At 36.6% G+C, this 24,906-nt stretch overlaps 1 protein-coding gene across 5 annotated transcripts in view; it reads left to right on the forward strand.

The window, feature by feature from the left end:
- The window catches only part of LOC139771224 (atrial natriuretic peptide receptor 1), a 92,770-nt gene that overhangs the window by 35,613 nt on the left and 32,251 nt on the right, over positions 1–24,906 (forward strand). For all 5 annotated transcript variants that reach the window (XM_071703844.1, XM_071703845.1, XM_071703846.1 and 2 more), the window contains 11 exons: positions 5,020–5,134; positions 9,068–9,402; positions 10,572–10,663; positions 10,808–10,946; positions 11,336–11,417; positions 16,408–16,543; positions 17,470–17,547; positions 18,280–18,357; positions 18,567–18,671; positions 19,546–19,792; positions 20,218–20,376. In XM_071703844.1, coding sequence (XP_071559945.1) covers positions 5,020–5,134; positions 9,068–9,402; positions 10,572–10,663; positions 10,808–10,946; positions 11,336–11,417; positions 16,408–16,543; positions 17,470–17,547; positions 18,280–18,357; positions 18,567–18,671; positions 19,546–19,792; positions 20,218–20,376 — 1,566 coding nt within the window. The remainder of the gene's footprint in view (positions 1–5,019; positions 5,135–9,067; positions 9,403–10,571; positions 10,664–10,807; positions 10,947–11,335; positions 11,418–16,407; positions 16,544–17,469; positions 17,548–18,279; positions 18,358–18,566; positions 18,672–19,545; positions 19,793–20,217; positions 20,377–24,906) is intronic.

Here is a 24,906-nt window from a genome sequence, read left to right on the forward strand (position 1 = left end):
ATTATTCTATAACGAAGAGCGCATAAAAGAAACAATGACATTTCAAGTGAGATAAATTAAGAGATTGAAATCTTTTAATCTCTTAATCTCTTTTAAATAAAACTCTTTGAAACACGTGCATATAAAGAATAATGTTTTGAAGGTGAAATAAAAAAACTTAAATCGTATTATGTTTTCTACAGATCTTAAATTTTCAAATAAATTTGCTATTGCCAATAATTAATTATTGCTTAATCGATTTTTAATCATTATCATCACCATCGTCAGATCCACCATCGTTAGATATGTAACGCCATCGAGTTACTTGATGGTCTCATGAATTCTAATCGCGCGCGTGTCTGATTGCGAGAACGAACTTTTAGAACAACGCCGCGAGGAATTCATAGTCGATCGAGACGCCGACACGATCCGATTTCCGAGAAGTAGACATTAACGGGACGTGGCGCACCGTGTCGTCACCGATCTGGCGATCTACGTTAAATTACTAGCGAATGCCATAAATCGTCGATTGATTGGAATTCTCAAAGTTCCGCTGTGTGTATGTCGAAGAACGGATTCTTATCGAATTTTTCATTCTCCGCCTCGCGCGGAAGGAACGATGATTCAGTACCCCGCGCTGTCTCGCCGAGTTCTCACGTCTATGCTATAAATAATATCCGAAACAATAAGGCAATCTGATAACGGGATATCTGCTTCATGCTTAATGTAGGTTGGATATTAATCTCGATATATTGTGCAAAACGTTTAATCTTGGCGTTATTGATATCCAAGATACATTTCTGCTACGGCTTATTGCGGAGTAAAAATATTTATTTTATATAATGTGTATGTGTGTTATCAATTTCATATCAAGATGGAACACTTATCGAACGTTTTGTGTTGGCAATCGTATGCACACAGTTTTTCTGAATGCATGTTTGATCCATTTGTGCATATTTTCAAAGTATTTTATGATAAATTATTTTATATTCAATACATAAATTAATATTACTGAACAGACGTGAGTATTAATAATATATTGTTTATTATATGTAAAAATACCAAAAAATATTCAACAATAGTTTTATTTTTTCTAACATTATATTAGCGCATAAAATATCCTCTTTGTTTATTCAGTCTTATTTTATCTCTAATAATATATCTTTTATCTTTTATTATAATTAATAAATTACTTACAGTTATATTTTAAATTTATACAAGATGTATAAAGTTTTACTTACGATCGAATTTCTAAAGCGTTATTTGAAAGTTTCCGACTGTAATTCTTATCAAATTTCCTCGAAAGAGGTGTTGCAAAGCAAGTGTCTGTTGTCAGTATTATCACGTTACCGTGCCGGGAGACGAAATTACACAACGAGTTTACATTTAACTCTATTCGAACGGCTGTCTCAGGTACGTGTGTCTACGAAGTAACGGGGGCGCAAGACGAGCTATAAAAGAGAAGTAAAAGAAGATTCGATCTATGTGATAATGAGGCTATTCCCGGTATACAGACGTATAACATCGATCTATCCATTTTACCTGCATCGGCGGCTGATCCGAGCTCTGCTCGTCTTTTCGTTTTACGCCTCGACTACTTTTTACCGCCGTTCAAATTTTCAATCGATGTAGGGTGTTACGCTCTCGATGAGTCGAACCGATCGTTTATCACGATATTCTCCGTGCCCTCTGTACATGACTTTGAAGTCGATTTTCATCGCGACTGACTCAGCGATTGTTTAATCAAATTTCCTCGCCTTGGAATAAAGGCGGTGTCCTTTACCTATCTAGATCTACTTATCAATATTCGGTTCTCGAAGATTTGAAAGAAGATGAAAATACTTCACGCTTTAGTCTTTTACGAGTATGCTCTCGAAATGCTTTGTAGTTGTAATTTTTTTCATAAAAACTGAACAAGACTAGCGTATCTCGACTTACCAATAGGGAAGGAAATTTTAGGAAAATTTTCCAAGCTCGAAAAAATATCAGCGATGCTGATAATCAGTTCGAGTGCAAGGATTCTCTTTTCTACAAGAGATCTCGTATTTTTATTCGACAGCAAGATAAAATTTGTAAAATTAATTAAAACTAACTAGTTAAGTTCTAATAATAAACTAGTTAAGTTCTCTTTGGTAGCTCATTCAGTCAATTCTTTTCTCATTCAACTTTTATTTTATATTACAAAAGAGAGCGTGACAAGGAAATAAAATTTTCCGGAATTAATATGCCTAAAAATCTGAATAGGCGTAATTTGAAAACGTACAAAAGAATGCGTCACAAAATTTCGATCAACATCTGTCACGATATTTTAGCGTATAATTTTATATATACATATTATCGAGAGATATTAGAAATATATTAAAATCATTCGTCGCATCTTACTACAATCTATTATAATTTCGTGTATATATCCCCATTCTAATGCAGGTTTTCATAACTGCATTTATTAATCGAAACGCCTTAAGCGTTGCGGGGTGAAGAAATACGGTTGGAACGGCGCGGCGCGTAAACTTTAGCCGATATCAATGTCATTACGTCGGCGGGATGTCTGTGCTCATGATATAATGGAACGAACTTTACCCCTTTGTATCGTATGACTCTAGTTAATCGTCGTCATCGGTGGTAGCTACGGTGGCGTTAAATGAAGAGCATCTCTAATGAGAAACTAAGTGGGATCGACTCATAATAATGCAACTACGACAACGCTTCCCATCTTACTGAATCTTACTGACGTTACGATTACGAGACAATACGTCTCATTCGCTCGCTTTATTTCGAAAATAACATGTAAATACAGTAGAGCGCGATGTTCTACAACGTCGGTTTGTACGAGGTATGCGAATAAATAGCATGTACGAAGTTGTGTTTAACAACATCAGATTAAGAGAACATTTTATCGATAATTAGTACAAAATGAATAGACTCTCAAAATGTTAATGTCCCGAATTGTGTCTTGATCCAAAGTTAGTTAGAGGCGTATGCGAGAGTTGCACCGATTAATGGCGCGTGTTTGACTTGTCGTAAAAGCGGGATTATGACTTTGCTTGGATAAACGTTTATATCTGGCTTGGCGCGTTGCGGTGCAACGATACGAGCAGCCCCGGATTATTTTGTGAAAGCGCATTTTGCTTAAACATGTCTCGTGAGGCTCAAGACATCTGCGAAACAATTTCGTAGGACCAGTTCTTTTAATAACACGTCTGATTCTTAAATGTGTTACTCATTGTAAATACCTGAAGTACATAAAATTATTACTCATTTTCTCTGAAAATTGTTTGGAATAATCAGTAAAACAAAAAATACGTTCTTTTAAGTGCTTAAAATCATATGAATAAAATAAACATTATCATTATTTGCATAATACGTATAATAACATTATATAACATTTAATTAATTATATAGTTTTTACTAGCGAATGTAAAAGGCAATCTTTTTCAAGATATATTAAAATGTATATACATTATACATACAACACACACACATATAACTTTATAGCGTTGTAACAATTTCACGAACAACAGTTTTCTATAATATTAGACATTTATGTGAGCAAGTCAATTTCTGAAAGCGCCATAACTGAAATCGTTTCCTCTCTTCGAAAAATTCAAACGATATAATAAAACCGAGGATAAAGCTCAGCGCAGATTTTATTTAGATTTTTGTGGTGCGTAAAAGTGTTCTCTGAAATGACAAAGCGAAAAGACATCGCAATTATTTTTAATTCATATAGCTACAATGCAATTTCTGTAATATTTTTATTTCATAATGGCAAAAAAGAAATTATTAACTTCAAACATGCTCGCGCTAAATTATCTAATGTTTAACGAAATTCATACGTTTTTAATACAAGCTTCCTTTGCATGCGCAATATTCCCATTTTATTCGAAATTCGAGCAGTTTTACATGTTCGTTGTCGACGTGTAAGTAAAAGTAAAATGCCTGACGAACGTCGGTGATGTACAGAAGATTTTCACGTCGAATTTTATATCTCTCGTCGTAACACGAAGAATATTCATCTCTCCGTAATATCTTAAGCGCGTACGAGATTTGACAAGATGACGCGCGCTTTGGGAAGACTCACGTGCAAGAGCGTTCGCACGTCAAACAGCAATGTAGAAGCGACTGTGAAACGTGTCGGCGTATATGGTATTCTACTTTAAAGAGAAACGGTAATCGAAACTTCCTTGTCTTCCCCGTCTATCTATGTACATATTATACATCTCCCTGAATTTCGCGTTGAATCCGCTGGGTTTAAGCTGGATTGAACTAGGATAAAGATGTCGAAGCACGATATACGACAACAATTCTAGATCGTTGAAGTTGAACTTTACAGACGGTATTATTCATCTTGCTGCTGTAGTCTGATAGTGTTTTGTAATTTTGGAATTTATATGAAACGTAAGTGCATCAATGGATAATCACCCGCAAGTTTATCAGCAAATAATAACCATTTAATCTATGTATATTAATTTTTGCAATTATATAAAGTTATATAATTGAAGAACTTATTTCTCCATATAAACCATCTTAAATCCGTATTTAAGAAATAGAGATTATGTATTTCAAAAAAAATTTGAAAAAAGAACTTCGTCACAGATATACATAATCTCTATTTTTTAAGACTGTGAGTTAAACCTTGCAAATATTTGAAAATGTGTGTATGTGTGTAAGCCCCAGAATATATTTTTAAATAAAATAAGAGACAAGATGCGATAAAAATAAGAGATAAGAATACGATAAAAACTTTGCTAGCAAAAAGGTTGATGCAAGAATATATCTTGATCAGTCATCTACTGATGCATCTGTAGATTATTCATTTTTTTTTTAAATTCTACTCTCGCGCATACGTTAACATACGTGGTTAACATACGTTAACCTACCTTTATGTAAAATTAAGTGGATATACTTGTGCCACATTCGTATGCAGCAAACTGCAAATGCGATTGGATCGAGCGCATATCGGAAAGTGGTTCGACCGCGATAATATTTATATAGATCTCAACATGTCTCCCAAGAAATCGTGTTTTCTTTATGTTTCAGTCGTGGTGATGTGCGCTAATTCAACGACCATCCGGGAAATATTGCTGGCTGCCGAGGAGCTCGGGATGGTGGACTCAGGGGAGTACGTGTTCTTCTCCATAGAGCTCTCCTCCAGGTGAGCGGAGTAAACTCGCAATTTTACCACTAAGAGTAATTGCGTGTGTTATTCGTCGTGGATAGAACGTGAATAGAGCGCTATTACGGAAATTTCGTACGGAATAAAAAGTATACGTACGGCCATATAAATGTAACGTACCATGAACATTTTAATGAGATAGAACATAAGATAATCCTTGTACGTTTTGAAAGAGAGCACAAAGTAGAGAAAGATAATTTCGAGGAAAAATTGTGCTTATCTGAAAGAATTAACAGACTTATCTTTGCGTGTAACACGTTTTTAATCTTTCTCTTTTCGATATGCGAGATATCTCATCTGAAATATTCTATGTTTAAAAATTAAAATTTTGTTGAGAGAAACACGACCGTCATGATATACAATCAATTTAGAAGAAAATGCCATTTACAGTCCGAGCTGGATCTTGGTAGTCTAATAACATTTATCTGTATTTCCAAGTATACAAATTTCCTGTAGTAAACTGCGCGTCGATTGTTTGTTGGCTTTAAAACACAGCTTTCGTTGGAACAGTAAACCCCCTCCTCCTACTTAAATCAATAATCGATTTTTGATGCTAATAAGCATCCTATTTAAATTACTGTAAAGAATTTATTGTAAAAAATATCACCTCAGCCACAGTTCAAACATAGAACCTCCCTTAATCCGTGACGGGTATTATTAGGCTACCAAAATCCACCTCAAGCCAAATGGCATTTTCTTCTAATCTAAACTGATTAGAATTTTCAGAATTTTGTATATTACGCTATTTAATGACGCAGTTGTGAAATATCATTTGGGATATCTTGTGCCATAAATCAGCTAATAACGCATGAAATCTGCGGGAACACGGGTCGCATGTCAAAAAACTAGGGCATAAACAGGGGTGCTTGTACAATGGCACGTGTCTCGGTCACTAAAGCCGGTTTATAATTGAAACGAATGTGGAGTCGTACCCGGTACCCGGGACGGCTTGGCCCCATATAGAAGGAAAATTGGCATGAAATATGTCTCGTCGGTCTTCAGTGCTCACGGAGGGCGAGAAGCAAGTAAAAAAGAGATTAAAATGGGATCTGACGACATTGAACATGTTTCCGTAAAACGAACAATATATGTACATATATACGTTCGTTCTACGCCTACGTAGAGAAAAAAAATCTTTTTTTATTCACGCAAACTAAGAATTTAAAAATATAACTTCTCTGTATAAATTCATGTATAAATATTTTCCGTTGTTAATGAGATATGATTTACTATATTAATGTCAGTATATTCATCAACAGTAATTATCTCTATCTAAATAACTAGAAGCAATTTCTACGGTTATCTGGAACCTGGATACGCTAATATTAATTTAGTTACCTAGCATAATATGGTTAGGACGAGACAATTGCATTTACTTTGTTCGTTTCGCTTGCAAGAAGTTATTTTATACTATCAGGGGTCAAGTTTTGAAGTTCTAATTCAATCTAATTTATCCCTTGCCATATCGTCGACGCAGTCGTTTCGCGTGGGCTCGCGAAGCAGTTTGCTCGCTTAGATAAACTTGCGTTTACGTCCCTACTATATATACGATTGAGAGCATTAATATCGCCCAGTGCATTCATAAAGAGACTGCCTCACTGCCTGACATGCGACTCACCGATCATCCTTTCGTAGAACAAAGCAATCCAGCTGTATACCGTTAACTTCGAAAAGACGCTCCGTGAACCGTTAGAGAGAAATTCGACCGACGAGTGTGAGCGTGTCGGACGGTATTAAATCTCCCGTTTGTACAAAGTACAGGTACATGTATCGTACAATCGCGCCGTTTAACGAGGCCTTGAAAAGCCTCGTCCCGAGAAATTGCTAATCCGGGAACGTCGTAAACGTAACGTAGTACGTGATTCTTCGCGATCGTAAGTTCCTTACGATCACATTCTCGGACGTTATTTTGTTTTCTTGATGATTTTATTCGGGCGATGGTCGTGTATCTGCAGACGAAATCAAAACAGAATTATCTTGAATTTCAGCGATACCAGTGATACAGATCGCAGGGTTATGATCGCCCGGCTACATTATCCCAGAGAACTCTCTGGGAAAACAAAACTATTGTACTGGATATCTCGTTGCATTTCCGCTTCTCTGTTTTCCTATGGCTCTTGTTAATAAAGGATATCATGCGATTTCGGGTCGAGTGGAATTCAATCCGTCGTATCGGAAACCTCAAACCGCAGCCCTTCATTTAGATTATAGTCGAGTCAGAATAGACACAATCGTTAATCTGTTGTAAACCGTATAAAACTATTGAATGTATAAATTTTCATTGTGCCAGTAAACAATGGAAAACAGCTTTCGGAAGGGAAAATACAATAAGCGAAAATTTTCGCTCGAATTTAACGAAATCACGATCTCGTGAATTTTTTTCCGGAACGAAAAAACGATGAAAATCTGATTTAACGAGATTTTCATGTGAGATTTAAAACGAGCACGAGATGAAAAGCAGTCTGACCATCTCGTGGTTTGAGCAGCACTATTGGCGTTGACTTTAACGGTAATTGGAATTTTTATTCATCAGTTATTCCAGTTAGAATTAATCTGATGATGAAGTCTTGAAGCTTGAATTAAGCTTTCCTACAATAGTCCGTCGCAGATGACAAAAAAATATCAAATTTTTTAAATTCATGTTCATTAGAGAACGTATTCGGCAGTTCTTTCTTGGATAATCGAGCGCTCTCCAATATTCCAGTAATAGATTAGAAAGTTGAGGAATTTTCAGAATGTCAAGTGGAGAAAACTTCCCGGCGAGACTTGAGATTGCTTTCGAACTATGCCGATTTATTCGCTTACTTTAATCTCGAAAGAGACGTGCAAGAGATGTAGAAATAAAAAAAAAATAAACAAGCGAGTTGTCGGTGCGAACGCTCACGGTGATGCCGTGTTATTCCAACGTCACTTTATTTAATCACGCGTCCTGCAGTTGTTTCGCCGCAGGGCATCACGAATTTTTCTATACGAGAATTTTCGCGCCTTGTAATTCGAGTGTTACGCGCATTACGTACGGTAGGTGTTTGTGGCTTTTATATGTTCCAATTATAATGTAACGATCGAGCATCATAAAATGAAAGTTATGATCTCTGGTATGTGTGAAGGCGAAAAGCTGCTCGGTCACGGTGTAGTTAAATGATGTTTCACCGAAACATAAATTAATTGGGTCGCGTATAATGCGTCGCTTTAATATCAACGATTTCAGGTAATATTCGAGGAAATTAAATATACGTAATTGTAAAAATTAATGTTTTTTTTAAATAATTCTCAATATAAAGACTATTTTTATAAATTTATTTTAATTGAATTAATTAAAAAGTTTTAAAGTAAAAAAGTTTTAAAAATAAGAAACAATTTATAAACGATATAACATATTTATAAAAGATATAAGGATTTATTATAAAAAATGTAAAATAAATATTAAAGATGTGATAGTAAAATATTTTTATTTTACTTTAAAACAAACAAATACTAAAATTTTTCCATCATGTTATATAAATCGGTATTATATGAATCCGTGTCATGAGGGTCTAACTGTATATTTTTTACAATATAACCTTTTTTTAGCAGAATTTATACTACGAGCTGCTTTTACTTGTGCAACGTCATATTGGCTTCAATATATATTATAGAAACGTTAAATGTAAAATATTCTAACAATTCTGTAAGATAATTATATTCTTTTCTAAAAGTTTTAAATGTAATACTTTAATACTAAATGTAATACTTTATTAGCAAAAGATGCTTACTATGTAACAGCACAGTTTTTATATCATTAAAGTTTTCATAAAATTAAAGTCTTTGAAATCTGATCATCCAACGATTCGATGAATCTTTTTGTCTCATAATAACATATATTTGTGAAAAACATTATTATTACAAAATATCAAATGAACGAATGTATTTTAGCGACAATGATTCCAAAGAGCCATGGAGAGTCGAGGGCGATACCGACGAGAGGAACGAGAAGGCTCGGAAGGCTTATCAGGCCTTGTTAACGGTAACAGCGCGCACCCCGGACAACCTAGAGTACCTGAACTTTTCGCGCGAAGTTAAATCCTTGGCTCAGAGCAAATACGACTTCACCTTCGGTAATAGCTCGGTCTCCACCTTCGTGACGGCGTTTTACGACGCCGTGCTGCTTTACGCCCTCGCTCTTAAGGAGAGTCTGCCGGAGAAGCCGGGTGAGGTCAACCTAGACGGCGGTAATCTGACCCGGAGAATGTGGGGAAAGAGTTTCAAGGGTAAGTTTCAGCTTCTCTCATTTATCGTTGCTTACATTTATAGCGAAAGTCATTCGCGTCGGTCAATCTAGCGCGACTTTAGCGAAAACGACACCGGGTATAAGTCGATGGGGGGATTTCTCGCGCGTAATCTTTAAGGTTTTACGGTAGGCATTTTCTCCTGATGGAAAATTGTGTTATGCCTTATCTGTTGCATCAGTGTTATATTAAGCCTATGGGTCACCATTGTATAATCGTAATCGACAAAACTACAGAACAGATCTATAGAACTGAAATCTATAGAATAAAAATTGGTCAGCAATGTGGAAAAGAATGAATGAATGATGATTTCGCCAGACGCACGACAGCCAAATTACAACCATTGTTAATTAAAAATTCTTTGTAGCCAGAGCAGTTAAATTAATTATCCGATTCACCGGATAATTAATCATCACTCGCAAAAATCTGTTATTGACCCGCCACGATTTTCCAACTTTTATAATTAATGGAATCAATTTACACATTATCGATTTTACGCTACGTTTTTATCATTTTCTTTCTAGTTTCCTCGAATTTTCCGAATTGTCGAAATTATCCGAATGCTTATGATATTTTCACTTTTGTCACGCATACGTTTCAAGTTTCGATCCTCTAAAGAAATGTTTGTGCTTGCACGTAAATAAATTCATATCACTCAAATATCTGTCAATCTGCGTCTATGTTATTTTCTCTTGCGATACCTATAGGAATGCAAACAATTGCTTTTTACTCTGGCTTTACGTCTCATCTGCATGCGAGGATCTTTGAAGTATGACTATCTTTTATTCCTTTATGTACGTTCTTTCGCCTCGACCTTCGTTTCTCGAGCTTTCTGAGAGAGTTTTATAGCTGGCGTAGCTTACGTCGAACGGAATGCAAGATTGCCAGTTTGCTTTGTGTTTCAATATGTTCTTGTCTCGCTGTATCCTCCTATACATGCATTCCCGCGTTGCACTTCTATATCGGTTACCTCGAATTGCACCAATCGCCCACGTGAAATTTTACCACCGCGCTTGAAATGAAGCTTTTCGAGAATTAACAATTCCGCAACCGCCTGCCGCGACTAATATTCAACTTTGATTAAACCTCACCGAGTAATCATAAATATGCAATGTCTCGTTTTATTTTCGCATAATTATGACCAATTCCAGGAATAACCGGCGATGTAAACATTGACGAGAATGGGGACAGAATTGCGGATTACTCTTTGCTGGACATGGACCCGGAAACATCCAGATTCGAAGTAAGACATCTCCGAGAATTAATAACTATCTATGCCTAATTGTAAAATACAATTTTACCTATAGTCCCGCAATTAAAATAATTTAATTTGCTACGTTGCATGGTGATCCGCTTATCATCTTATTCGTGAAATAATTTCTCGCAGATTGTGGCCAATTACTATGGTGCGAATAAAACATTGGAATATATCCCTGGGAAGCAGATTCACTGGGCCGGTGGCCGTTTAGAACCACCCCCGGATACGCCCACTTGCGGATTCGACGGGTCGTTATGTCCCGATAATTGTGAGTGGGTAATGCTTTTTTAATTTAAATATAATAACAAATAAATAATATATGATATAAAGTTGGGTATACGATATACGGTAGAAATATGCAATCGCAACGAAGAATAAAAAGACTTCTACATTTGTATAAATTTTAATTATGTTCGGTTACTAAAAACGTTTAATATGTAACTGGACGAAATAAAACATTAAAATAGAATTTTTCCTTCTCGTAATTGTATTGGCATAATTCTGTGTAGTTTTTTCTAGTGTATAAAATCATCTGACTCTCTCTCTCTCTCTCTCTCTCTCTCTCTCTCTCTCTCTCTCTCTCTCTCTCTCTCTCTCTTTCTCTCTCTTTCAAAGTGCAATATTTTTTCTTATTTAAATTACTAATGTTCAACACAGCTCTTCCGGGATACGCTATTCTCTCCATGGTATTGAGCTCCATCGTGGTCATTCTCGTCGTCGGTTCAGTATTTATTTATCGGTAAGTCAAGCTTGTTTTTACTGCAACTTTACATTATATTTCTTTTATGCGAGAGAATTTATCGGTATTAACAACAATATAGATACCAATAAGTATTACTATTGATAAATTAAGATTTGGATATTGAGAAATAGGACGAATACGATAAAGTGAGATTAAATATTTAAATCAAATAAACATACTTTGCAAAGGAAAAAAATATTTATAAAACGGATGTATATGTTCATGTAATAAAAACCAGTGTATTTCAACTTCAATTATCACCGATAATTGCGCGTTCTCAATTTAAATTACACAATGGTTTAGAGATCGCTCTCTTTTTCTTTCTTTCTTTTTCTCTTCCATTTAAAATGGATAAGATTAACAAAATTGTTTTCTACTGGGAATATTATTTCCTATTACGTTTGCCGCGAAGCTTCGTATTGAGCGTATCAATCTACAACAATGCATCCACCCACCGAAATATTCCAGAACAATGAATTAAATTTTTCCGATGACGTCACTTTGTTTAAATTAAATCAATAAGTGAAACTGACGCTAAAATAGCTACTGCAAATAATTTACGCTTTTGAAATGTACACATTTAAATATTCAGAGATATTCGCCGACATTCGCGCCGACGCGCATTAATTAGCATAGATTCGCTATTAGAAATTTAAAAGACGTCGTTGCCTCACTTGCTTCACCACGAAGAGGTAATCTCGATAACCCCAAGTAGCACACGCTAAGTGCACATATACATATCGAGAACGTATAGCTGAGAAGCTTCTCGGCTTCTTTGAAGTACGGTACGGTTGAAGAAGAGTAAGACAAGGGGAGAAACCCGGGGAGAAAGAAGAAACGAGTGAAGCGAGACGAGACACTTATCCGTGCTGAAATTTCTCAGATGCTACGAGTTAATCGATTTAATACCATCTGTCCAACTTTACGCTACCACTCGGCTCGCCAAGTGCCTTTGTCTCTTCGGTTTGTCAGCCATGAGAACATTTTCAAGAGCTTAAACGAATTGTTTCCTTCTATCCAGCTGCGCGATAATCCCAAGTCCCAAAGTAATTTAGACAAGTATACCCACAATTCTGTATTTTATCCATTTCATTATTATAAAATATGCAATACAGAATTATATAATACACAAATAAATTACACGTTCGAGACATTTTATTAAAACCAGATTTTTGACGAAGACGTCAAAAATACGTATAATAATTAATATAAGAAATAAGTATAATAAAATTCACGATTCTTATACCAAATTTTTGGCAACTGTAAATATATCAAAAAATGACGATTAATTATACGATATGTGAAATGCGATATAAAATTTGTGAAATTTATTAGGAACGATACCAGATTTATTATTTAAAATATTTTGACTAATAACAAACGACGATACTTATATTCAAATACTGAATTTCGCAAAAATTGTATAAAATATATTTGTGAGTCTGTAATATCAATAATGATTAAACTTCACAAGTGAGAAGCTTATATTTCATTGTTGGTTCAGCATTCAGATTTTTCACACTTAATAAAATTTGTATTAATAACAATCAGCGATCATTTTGGAACGTGGAATTTTGAATTAAGAGTAAAAGCTATTAAATCTTATCTAAAAGTCTTTAAAGTTGATATTTATTAAGTTAATTTAATGAATTTTATCTTATCGTACTTGTCCTGCCGTTTTCGTGTAATATAGCTGGCATTAGTATTAAATAATTTTAATATTATAATTAAATATTATAAAGTTTTATTATAATTTTAACATTACATATTTTTAATTTATTGTATATTTAATGTCATATTTTTGAATTATAATAATCGCTCGTATTCTATCTACCCATATTTTTATCACTATTGTCTCCCCATTTCTACCCACTCGTATTTCTACGTATACTTATCCATATTTCTATCTATCCGTATTTTTACCTACCTACTCTGACACGTGACATTCCTATCTATCCATAGCTAGTCGCGATCATCTGAATTCTGAAGGAAAGTGGAATCTTAATTGGGACTTATTATTATACAAACAACTGAAATTTAATCCAAGACGGCATCTCTCCTCTAATTACGTGCGATTCCACATATATGTGCAAAATTATAAGCCTGCCTTATTACCGTACTACATTATCTGGTGTTGGATCAATCAATAAATAGATACGCTGTACAAGTTGAGGCTAAAATCAGCGCATAATGAGAATAAATAATAATAATTAACAATCGTAAAGGAGAATATATGATATTTATGATATGTAAATCAATTATACCTTAATGTTGCTATTTCCTCCTCCTCCTCTCTTATCGCTGTCAGCTCCTTATTTCCTCGATGCTACACTTGCGATAAACACACGCATAATCATAATCACGCGATACTTTGCACGGCACTTCCAAAGTTAAAATTTAAAGAAAATGGAGTAAAATTACGATCGCATGCGGATTAATTATTAACACAAGTCTTTCTTTCTTAAAACTCCTTTTGAGTTTTAATCCGACTGTTAACACGGCGCTGCCGAACGTTTGCGACATAACGCAAAGAACACGTCCAGGGTTTACTTACTCGATCGACGGCGATTGTTGATAAAAACGGACATAGTGCATTAGACGCACTATTTCCCAGGTAGAACAGCAAATCACAATAAAGTCAAAATGATATCACAATGACGACAAAATAATGACGATTTTTGGTCATTTTACCATCATTATTTTAATGTCATTTTGACTTTATTGTGACTTTCTGCTCTACCTGGGTTATTGACACGCAAGAACCTTGTAAATATCATGAAATAACATGTAATTCCTTATCTGTATTATAATAATCATAAGGTATGAATGCATTCAGTATCTTTTGGTACTTGTCGCGATTGTCTCCTGAAATTAACGCGACAATATATGGAGCGACCATTCACTGTTACCTGCTCGCTCGAATATCGACAGGCGAATGGTAGCGCGGCGACCTTGTATCCATAGCGGCTCGCTATACGTTACAAAAAAACAAATACCAAGGCCAAGGCCTTTACAATCGACATATTGACAGTACGAAACGTTTAACACTTTATATAATGGAGTTATTTCCACACAAATATTCTGTTCTTTGAAATATATTACATTCCCAATTAATTTCAATAGATCATCGATGCCGATTAGATTTAGCGTTTATACTTGGAAAAGGAAATTTATTACTTTAATATAAAAGTATTTATGCTTAACAGATTTAATTTAATTTAAAAGTTTTGTGCAATATTACGATGCAATCGTAAACGTAAAATTATATAGGAGATAATAACGGTTTTAGACAGAAGTACTATACTTGGCTTAACGTTAAGCTTGGTATATTTGACGGCGATCTGCTTTCGGTAATTATTATCATCGTCCTACCTCTCCGGCTCTTCTTCGGAGTTTATTGCGTATCGTCTTGCCATTATAACTTGGCACACGTCGTATATTTCCGCATGATTTTAATCAGGGATGCGATAGCGCAGTTGCACAGTTTTACAACTTGCTTTAACGCGCATTACGATCTCTCTGCTTAATAGAGTGTACTATTATCGCGAACAAGATATTTATCGCTTCAATCGTCGAACATTAAATTTACCGGTATCTTATAAGATCTTTATCGAAGTCTGTTGAACGAAAGTATTTCTTAAAAGATTAAAATCATGAGTGAAATTATTCACATTTTTTATTGAGAGCAGTTTAATTTACGCGAAATTTTACTGGAAAGTGTTGAAATAATTTTATAATTTACGAGATGTCGGTAACACGGTGGTAACGGGCGAAGTACAAAGCGCCATCAGTCAAATTATGCAGTTTGTGCTTGTCTACTATTTTGCGTGGAAGATACCTTTTTGATGAGCCGCAAACGCGTTTCACCTCGAGAACTCACCTCGAAAGTCAAACACATCTGTAATATTACACATTTGTGAAATACACACGAAATTACTTCGTACAAAAAGCCAACATACTCATCGTCGTTCAAACGACGAGTATGTTGGCTTGATAATTCGCTAATTTAGGATTAAATATCTGAGGGAATTTTATTAAAAGCCATAGAGAAAAAGGAAACTGTCGATAACATTTTTTAGCGGCGTATCGCATATTATTAGATAACTGCCGGGTACTAAAAACTGATACACAGATATATGCTTGCGCACCGGCAGCACGCAAAATATCGAATTTCAATGCTACAGGATACGCAATTCGATGCTACACAAAAATACCGGATATACAAAAATAATCCATGCGTCCATTCGCGAGAATTTGCAGTGAGTTTACAATGCTACCGAGTTCGGTTAAACTACACGTATCGGTGTCGCAAATCCCAACAAATATCTAGGATTGCAGGATTGCGCTTTCGTCGTTCGCAATTCACCCCACGAACGTTTGACGATGAACTTTCGATGAATATATCGAACTCATTTAGTTCGGGAAATTTCGAACGCACGGAGCCTTTATGCGCTGAATAATATCCCGCCTGAAACAGATAGGCGTTATGAGATACGCCGGCACGTAATTACCTCTTGCGCTGTTCAACGTGTACGCACACCGACGCGCCGGTTGCAAACTTGTTAAGTCGTATGTTCGCACACGTTCGCATATGCATCCTCGCAGTTATCGGGCGAACGGGTAGCATATACATGTACGTACAAGCAATACAGATACACGCACGCGCAAGTCTACCGAGTTGACAAATTGCATCTTTGTAGCGCACGGAGACATTGCGAAAATATTTCCGTTATATACGCGGCATGATAATTGCCGTTGATAAAAAGCATCTCGTTAATCAACGAAGGAAAAACGCGCAATACTCTTTGTCGTCGGAAAGAAAGATAATGCGATTGTCCGGAATTAATCCACGACGCATACGCTTAAGCGCGTGGTTTATCACGCGGCCGTAAAATATTGCGTAAATTTTTTCTTTTTTTAACGCGCCTCGGCTGTGACTCTCCTCCGCGAGAGTCGATCGCCGATAATATTGTCGTTTGTTTTGCAGGCGCTTCAAACTGGAAGCGGAAATTGTCTCCATGACGTGGAAGGTGCATTGGGACGACGTAATCGTGATACCTAGCGCGAAGACAAGGGGCTCCATGTACTCCCTAATCGCGAAAGGGTTTCGCGGTAGTCAAATGGTAAATATGACGGAAAACACGATTCTCGCGTAATATTCATCGCGCTTCGTTCACGGAAACGGCAATTCGATTATTTCGAAAAGCGGATATAATTCAAGTGGATTAGGGACGTAATAAACGTTAGTCGTGACAAGAGCTACAGTGGATAAAATAAACGACGTCGCGGTGGCGATCGAATTTTCATTCGAGTGCTCATTCCGATAACGTTTATTTATTCCAATAATTTTATTCCTGAGAGAATGGTGTTCGTACCTTAGGCAGAATCTCTCTGAAGAAAGGAAAGAGGACAATAGTGGAAAGTACTATACTTCGCGAGTAGTGCTTACCCACTTCCGGAGCGTCGGAAGTAGTAACCATAAAGAAGACTTTATTCCATTGTACGTTATTCTGTTGACGCGTTCCTTATCATTTCTTTACGTATAGCGTTACGGTGCAAAAGCAAAAGAGAAAGCCGTTTTTAAATTTCGTTCTCTGTACTTCTTTTCTTATATTTCTTAATACAAATGGAAGAAAGAACGGAAGAAAAATGCCACTTAGCCTTGATTTTACATTTGTTTGCACGATAATACAAATCAGATTTAACGACAGAGTCTTTGACCAATTTGTGCTAAACTGTATATAATTGAAATGTCGAGGTATCAATAGCTACTTTCCGGATTTTAAACAATTGTGAGTGAAGAGCTTTTTCCAAATGAAGTTTCAACACTATAATGACAATTTACTCTATTTAACTATATTTAAACTCGCGTTTGCTTTTAGTTAAAAGTTTCATTACTAAGGCATTTAATATTTGAAGTTTTCAGGAAGGTCAACTTTGAATTTGTCAACGAATCTATCACTGAAATATTTCTTAGTAACTTAAGATACCCTGCCTTACGTAACTCTCTTCTAATTCATTATTATTTAAGAGACGATCTCTGTTCCAGACGATTTATTCTGAGGACAACGCAAGTCTGCCAGACGGAGTTGATAGAAATGACAATGTCCCGACAGGATTTTACAAGGTTAGACGTTTCGTGTTTATTTTACTTTTAAATTACACGTATATAACGTTGTCAATCACACACATACAAAGTATAACTTTAATAATACTAATATATTAAATAAAATCTAAAAAAAATAAATCATGGTGCATTTGCGTAGGTATCGCGAAAAAATATATTTTCTGACTTATTTCCGAGTTATTTCCGAGTTGCATTCTTCGGTATTAATAGGATTAAATACCAATATATATTATCTACAATCGAAATATACATATATGTTCCATGAACGTTGAAATACGGCTTGTGTTGTTCGCGTCTGCCAATCAATATTCATTCTATTTTTTTTCATAGAGATATTGCTTCAATAAAACGTCAAACAATCGCCCGACAAGTACGTCCGAATAGAAAACGTAGCGCGAGAACTGATTTATTAATGATTTCAATCGCAAGTGCGCGATTCTAGGAAATTTCATAAGATTTGCATCCTTACGATCGTCCTTTTGATAGCTTGAATTATTTCTCGTGAAGCTTATTTGTTGCTGAACAACAAAAAGGCCATCGAAATTCATCGCTATTCAACATTGATCCAATTTATATTTTTGCACGTCGCGTTTTGTAAGATAAAGAATGGTGTGAGTGTGTGTGTATGTATATATACACTTTTTCATAGGCATATGGTTTTCACGAGGCAACAATCAAAGAATTGTCAGTCAATATTTCCGTTTCCAACCGTGAAATCGCAATTCGTTTCAGAACTCAAAAGTCGCTATAAAACTGATACCGAGGAACAAAGTGGAGATCTCAAGACCTTTATTGCTGGAGCTAAAGCGGGTGAGTGACTTCGCGAACGTATGTCGAGCTTCATGAATTATTGCTTGTCAATTTTAATTTATCAAATACAACTCCTGAGCACACACTTCGAAACGCAATTCTCTCAATAACGATTCCCAATAAGTTGTCTTCGCGTAATTTCTCCTTCAGTGACCGGTATTGCATGTAACAGGCTTTAATATGAGTGGTGATGTTGGTGACTTTCGCAGATGAAGGACCTCCAGCACGATCATCTTGTACGATTTTACGGTGCCTGTCTCGAGCCGCCGCATTGTTGTCTCCTAACCGAATACTGCCCCAAAGGATCTCTCCAGGTGAATTGCATTCCGTGTCCCGATTTAAAGTTTTGATGATGAACAACCGAGGAAATAATTATGTCCCGCGTGTCATCAAATTAAAGCGAGATAGTTGTATATTGCTACAATTTATGATTTTAATTTTAATGGCAATCTTTTTCTTGTATAATTGTGTAACCGATTGATTCAGTTAATTTCAAGTTAATTTTAATAGGATATTTTAAAGCTTACATTAGTTACAAAGAGAGAATATATAATATTAAAAATAGATAAATTACGATAAAGAATAATGCCTTCTTTGACATTTCCTTGAAAGAAAATCAATCAGTTTGGTCACAACATTTGTGATTAAAACATAAGATATGAAACATTCTGTATATGTAGTCATGTCTCTCTACAATATCGTATATTGTACATATATATAATATTGGAAATGATGCAACATACGTGTACATGTGACTGCGTTAATACTCGAGAAGCAAATGTGCGCTGCGAGCAAGTGTACGTAGTGGACTGCTAATTGCATTCGTCTATAAACGTTGCAGGCGTCCTATATACGAAACAAAAGATGCTCCATTTTATTGGATACCTGTCCCGCCTCATAATGCAATTTTAAGTACTCGATTGAATTATTAGTTTGCCTTGCACGAATTGCAGTTTTAAACACGAGTGAAATTTATACAGTAGATCAAAGAGATAGTATGTCAAAGGAGCCGCATGAAATGTAAAATATTCTGTATACATATTGAGTATCGAGAGACATACGCATATATAGTAAATAGTAATATATACTGAAGCAAAGCATACAATGTGTTTGAACGTTTGACCGAGATGTAAAGTTGCATAAGGATTGACCCTGCGCGCTATACTTTAAACCTTTGTTGTTGAACAGGATATACTAGAGAACGAGCAGCTAAAGCTCGATCGCGTGTTCAGAGGATCCCTGATACACGATATCGTGCGCGGCATGGCGTATCTCCATGCGTCGGAAGTGAAGAGTCACGGTAATCTCAAGTCTTCGAACTGCGTCGTCGACTCACGATTCGTCCTGAAAATCGCCGACTTCGGCTTACACGAGCTGAGAAGGAGCGCGGATGGGGATGAAGACAGCGACCAGAACAGCTACGCTTATTGGAGGAGTACGTATCTGCAAGCCGGTTTCCGTAAAGCGTTCTCGCGCGGCGATATTTTTCCAATGATCGTAGTTGCAATGCCAAATATTTTCCAAGCGCCTGGAAACGCGGACAGAAATGGAGATAATAGTCAGAGAGTAAATGTACGAAACTTCTGTTTGGCGATTTAACTATTTGGACAAGTTCTTCGGCGCACATACGTTTGTCAATAGTAACGCGTGGAAAAAATGTTTATTTAATCAATAATTTCTATCAAACAGAAGTTTATAAAATGCGACAAATATTTTATTTACATACGATGTTTTTACTTCTCAAATATTTGTCATTTATGTTTGCAATAACGATCAAACGCGTGGAAAAAGAAAGAGAGGCCGCGTTAAACCGCTCGACCCGCTTTGATTTTTTTAGAGCAGGAAATTTGGTGTTTGCAGAACAGCTGTGGACAGCTCCGGAGCTGCTGAGGATGGAGATACGACTGCCCGAGGGCACTCAGAAAGGCGACGTGTACAGCTTCGCTATAATCGTTCACGAGATCGTGATGCGCCAAGGGCCATTCTACTTGGGAGACAATAACGAACTCTCTCCAAAGGGTGAGTCTTTAACGTCACTCGAGATAATCGCGGATACCAAGCAATTGCTTCTCATCGTGTTTCATATTGCGCGAATAAATACGATCCTCTAGTTACGCGCATAATTTTTTTTCGATATGCATGACTTGCATTGTAGCTAATTTAACCGGAAGCAACAAGATCAGTTGGCTGTTATTTGTAACTAAGATCAAAATAATTTTGATAAGCAAATTTTTAGTAATATAGACATAAGAAAAATATATAAAATATTTTATGTATATAGAATATATATATAGAAAAATGTATGTAAATGTTTTAATTCATAAAAATCGTGTCCATTTTTCTATGCCAGCGAAATAATGATAAAGAGAAAAATAATGCTAAAACTCTTTATTCTTCGTGAACATTGTTTTCCAATGACAGTGCAGAAAACGCCATCGATAAACAACTTAAATGCATTTTGCTAATCATGAACGCGGAAGATCAGAATAAACTGCAGATCATTTTGTCTGATACATGATCGTACGGTCCTTTCTGTGAGCGCTTTGGTTTAGCATTTTAAAGAGTGACCAACGGAAACTTGAATCTCACGTGTATTATATAACTACGTTCATTTCACTGCACACTGACTCATTTCACCGCATATTGACTTTTTGTGCCCTTGTTTCTGAAGGCAGAGCATGCACGTTCTGGAATATGATCACGAACATACCGTCGCGTGACGCGATTTGTGATGGTTCACATGTTACGATTTAGCTGACGGTAATCTATAGATTTTAACGAAAAGCGTGATCTCGATTCATAATTTACTCGATATGCGCAAAGAATATGCAGAAATCATCTTTCAATGCGAAATTACAGATATTGTATTTTATATTGCGAAGCTATTTCAGTTACTTGCTATTTTTGCGATTTTGTTAAAAGGACATCAATAATGCATACCTTTTCCCAAATATATTTCAATTATATGAGAAAATTCATTGTTAAAAAGCTCTTAATTTAATGGCATTTAATTTATTCTAATACAATTTTTATGAGAACAAAAATGCAATACTAAATTATTTGTACGTTTTATATTATCATTGGTTTTACGATTAATTTTTTAAAGGAGCTTTTTGCCTGCTGATAAGTGAAATTTCGCTCATCGTTTTATCGGCCGCCGGATATCATTACTTGCTAAAGCTTTTCAAGGAATCTCCTTGAATTCTAGTGAGCTTGCAAGCTCCTATTGGAGTTTAGCTAATCTGTTACCAACAGTCGCTGCAGAGCAAGTTGTATGTATTGTTTAAATCATGTTAAAACAAAACATAAATATCAATTGTCTCATAGACTGCATATAATTTTATATTAAATTTTTTAAATATAAAATTACAGATTATTATTCGAGCAAGTTTATTTCTTAATTGAATTTGACTACTAAAGTTGGAAAATCTATTATTACGCTCGCAAAAATTTTAATATGTGCAATAAAATAAATAATTAAATAATTCATAAAACATGTAATCAAAAGACTTCAATACATATTTTTATTAATATCTTATTGATATCTTATCAAATATTGATGATCAGCGAAGATTGATAACGTAGCTTGCAAGGACATCTTGATCCGACTGCTGGCTTCGAAGGGAGGGAAACGCGAGGGGTATCCGACATGTATATCCGTATCGAGTATTAGTAGATGCTGATCGCCCGGTAATACTGGTCGCCTGGTCGGAGTAAAATGACTCGAGCTTTACCGCCGAAGCTCACCACATATCCGGGAAAATCGATATCTCGCGCGATCGGTAACGGAGTTTTCGCATAAGCTCGCAAGCTCACGACGACCGGCCGCGAGGATCGATCGCGGAATGGAACGTGTCGCGAGTTCCGTAGGAGCATGCTGAAGCGAGGTCTGAAAGCTCAGTCGAAGCTCTCACGCGTCCTGGAACGCACACGGCTCTCGCGCGCGTTCCACGGAGATTCTTCTCGTCGTCGCTCTCTTTCTCTCCATCTATCCATTTGTCTCTTCGGCGAAAAAATATTCTCGACAGCGACACGTGAAAGCATCGGGCATCATTTAAGTATGCCCGTGTCCACGGTCTAATAAGTAGGTGTTGTTCTAAAACGGAAGAGAGAAATCTTTCGGCGAGCGGCATACCCGACAACGTGCGTGCACAATGCGCTGTGTTCCTCCACTCTTTCTCTCGGAAATCGCACGAACGTGTCATCGGAATCTATTGGACTGTTTGCAAAATTTGATCTCGTCGCGTGATTTATCCGCCGTTATTTAATCGCCGGTTAACCGGCGCCAGTATCGATTCTGAGTGCGAAAAGACCGCCGCACCGGGTCGACGCACCTTCGTAATATCCGCGTTACAGCCGAGCGGAAGCAATTACTGTTGCATCATGGAACGTGAGGAAAGCAGCGCGTGGAAATAAATCCCGGTGACCGTGTTAAAGGAAAAGAGGCCACTAACCATAGAGGTCCCCCGATAGACGGAATGTAGTCCGTCTGTATTAAAGCTATCTTGCTAAAGAAAGTAAATTCCCCCAAAGGAGTTAGAAAAAAACTTATTGAAGGAAATTCTTTATTTTTCTATAAAAAGCTTCCAACCTTTTATAGTCTTATAGTAACTCCTTGACGACGCGGACGTTGAAAGCAAATTTTTGATAATGTGGTCCTCTCTGTTACGCAAAGTAAACCGCTGATAGTGTAAACTCGCAGATCAAAGATTTATTAAGTGTGTTCAGCATCAGTTACGAGTATTAGCCCGAGTCGGATCGTTCGTTTACTTGAATCACTAGTGGATTTAACTTCACATCTATACGTACGATGCGGTTTGATCTGTGAAAGTGAGTACGATTTGCTGACAGCCCGACGAGAGAAACTCTACGAGAAACTCGACGAGAGGTAGCGCGCATGGTAATCCGACAAGTGATAGATCGCATAACCGATCAGACAGCGTCGTAAACGACTCGTTTCTGCTGCATTTCCTGCGCGAGTTCACCGGCCGTTCGCTCTACTATACAACCTTTTATTTCCACCTCGATTTCTTAGCGTCGCGCGAACGAAACCTTTATTTTTTACATCTCGCTCTCGAGTGCTTTTTTGTCGCGACAGACGTGTCGTTTTATTGTCCTGTTGCTGCATGCTTGCAACAGTGCGAAATTACAATGTAGTTCAGTTTCTGTATGTTGTTCTTGCTTTTCTTCTTACTTCCGAAGTTTTCCTTTCGCATTTCTCGTGCATGCGGCCGTGATGGAAATCCTGGGAACGTCCTGGGAACGTATTTCCTAGGATTTCCCAGAGGAAAATACAACTTTTATTTTTAAAGAGAGACATTAGCTTCAGGCTTAGAAATAAACGGATCACAACAATTTCCACAAGAAAAAATATTTGATTGAAGATATCTAAGAATCTTATTTTGAATTTTACACTATTTACACTAATTTTTAATACAACAGAGTTCTATATTAATATTCAGATTTTCTGTTGCATAAACCCAGCGGGAAATAAACCGAGAGATAAATGTGCATTATATAACGATCCAATATCGATATCCACGTTAATGTCGAGTTTCTTGTACCATGAATATTTCACTCGCAAAACGTCCCGACTTTATTTCCTGGAGAATAACGGTGAAATGCATTCGTGCTAATTTACTCGACGGCGGGATCGAGGTTACGAGCTCGCGGCTTGTGGTCATTAATTTTGCAAGGCATTTTTCGGCTGCCGGCGAAACGGCGACACGAACGAAGCAATTCCCTCGTTTCATGAACATTTTGCGGTTCGCGCGTCCCATGAAAAAATACGGCGTGTCGTGTAATGATAGTAGTGTTGGAAAGTTAAAGCCGGCATATGTATTAGGATAAAGTCTAATGGTCAGTGGAATTGGGAGCAAAGATCCAAGGTGGACCCGGCCGGAAAGGGCGATATAAGCGCGAGTGTTTCCTTAATGCGAAATTCCTCTGAGGCAAAAGAGGACCTGCGGATTATCACTTAAACCTTAAAGCGAATTGGATGGTCCGTCCGAGTAATTCCCGGAAAGTTTTTTGCTTTACGTGTAGCGGAGATAGGTATTTGCGCTTGGTGTTTTAATGAAGTGGCTTGTTACTTTTTGAGTTTCTTTCCGGAAACCAGTTGTTTCTTATTGATTTTCAGTTACTACGGTAACCTTCGGTAGCTCTCAATCTTATTGCTCCATTTAAGTGAAGATGGCAATTTAACGTTGTTTTTTTTTAGTCTTGAATATATTCTAAGGCCGGTATTCATAGTTGAATCTTATATTTAAGTCCGTCTTAAGTACGATCTTAAGATGCCATTAACCAATCACAGAGCCGTATTAGCATCTTAAGACATTACTTAAGACGATCTTAAAATAAGAACCAACTATGAATACCGGCCTAAGACGGGAAGTCATTAAACGGAGATTACGTGTAATTCGATCTAATTGCCACTATTCACGAAAATTGCGTCTCTCGGCGAAAATTCGAAACGAACTCGTGAACTCTCGAACAAAAACAGGGTCGTTGGACGTAAAACGATCAGATAAAGATGACGGAAAGGGGTTG

This window comes from Temnothorax nylanderi, unplaced genomic scaffold, assembly GCF_030848795.1.
Source record: "Temnothorax nylanderi isolate EJ_2023f unplaced genomic scaffold, tnyl_v1.0 TNYL_tig0037_pilon, whole genome shotgun sequence".
Lineage (NCBI taxonomy): Eukaryota > Metazoa > Arthropoda > Insecta > Hymenoptera > Formicidae > Temnothorax > Temnothorax nylanderi.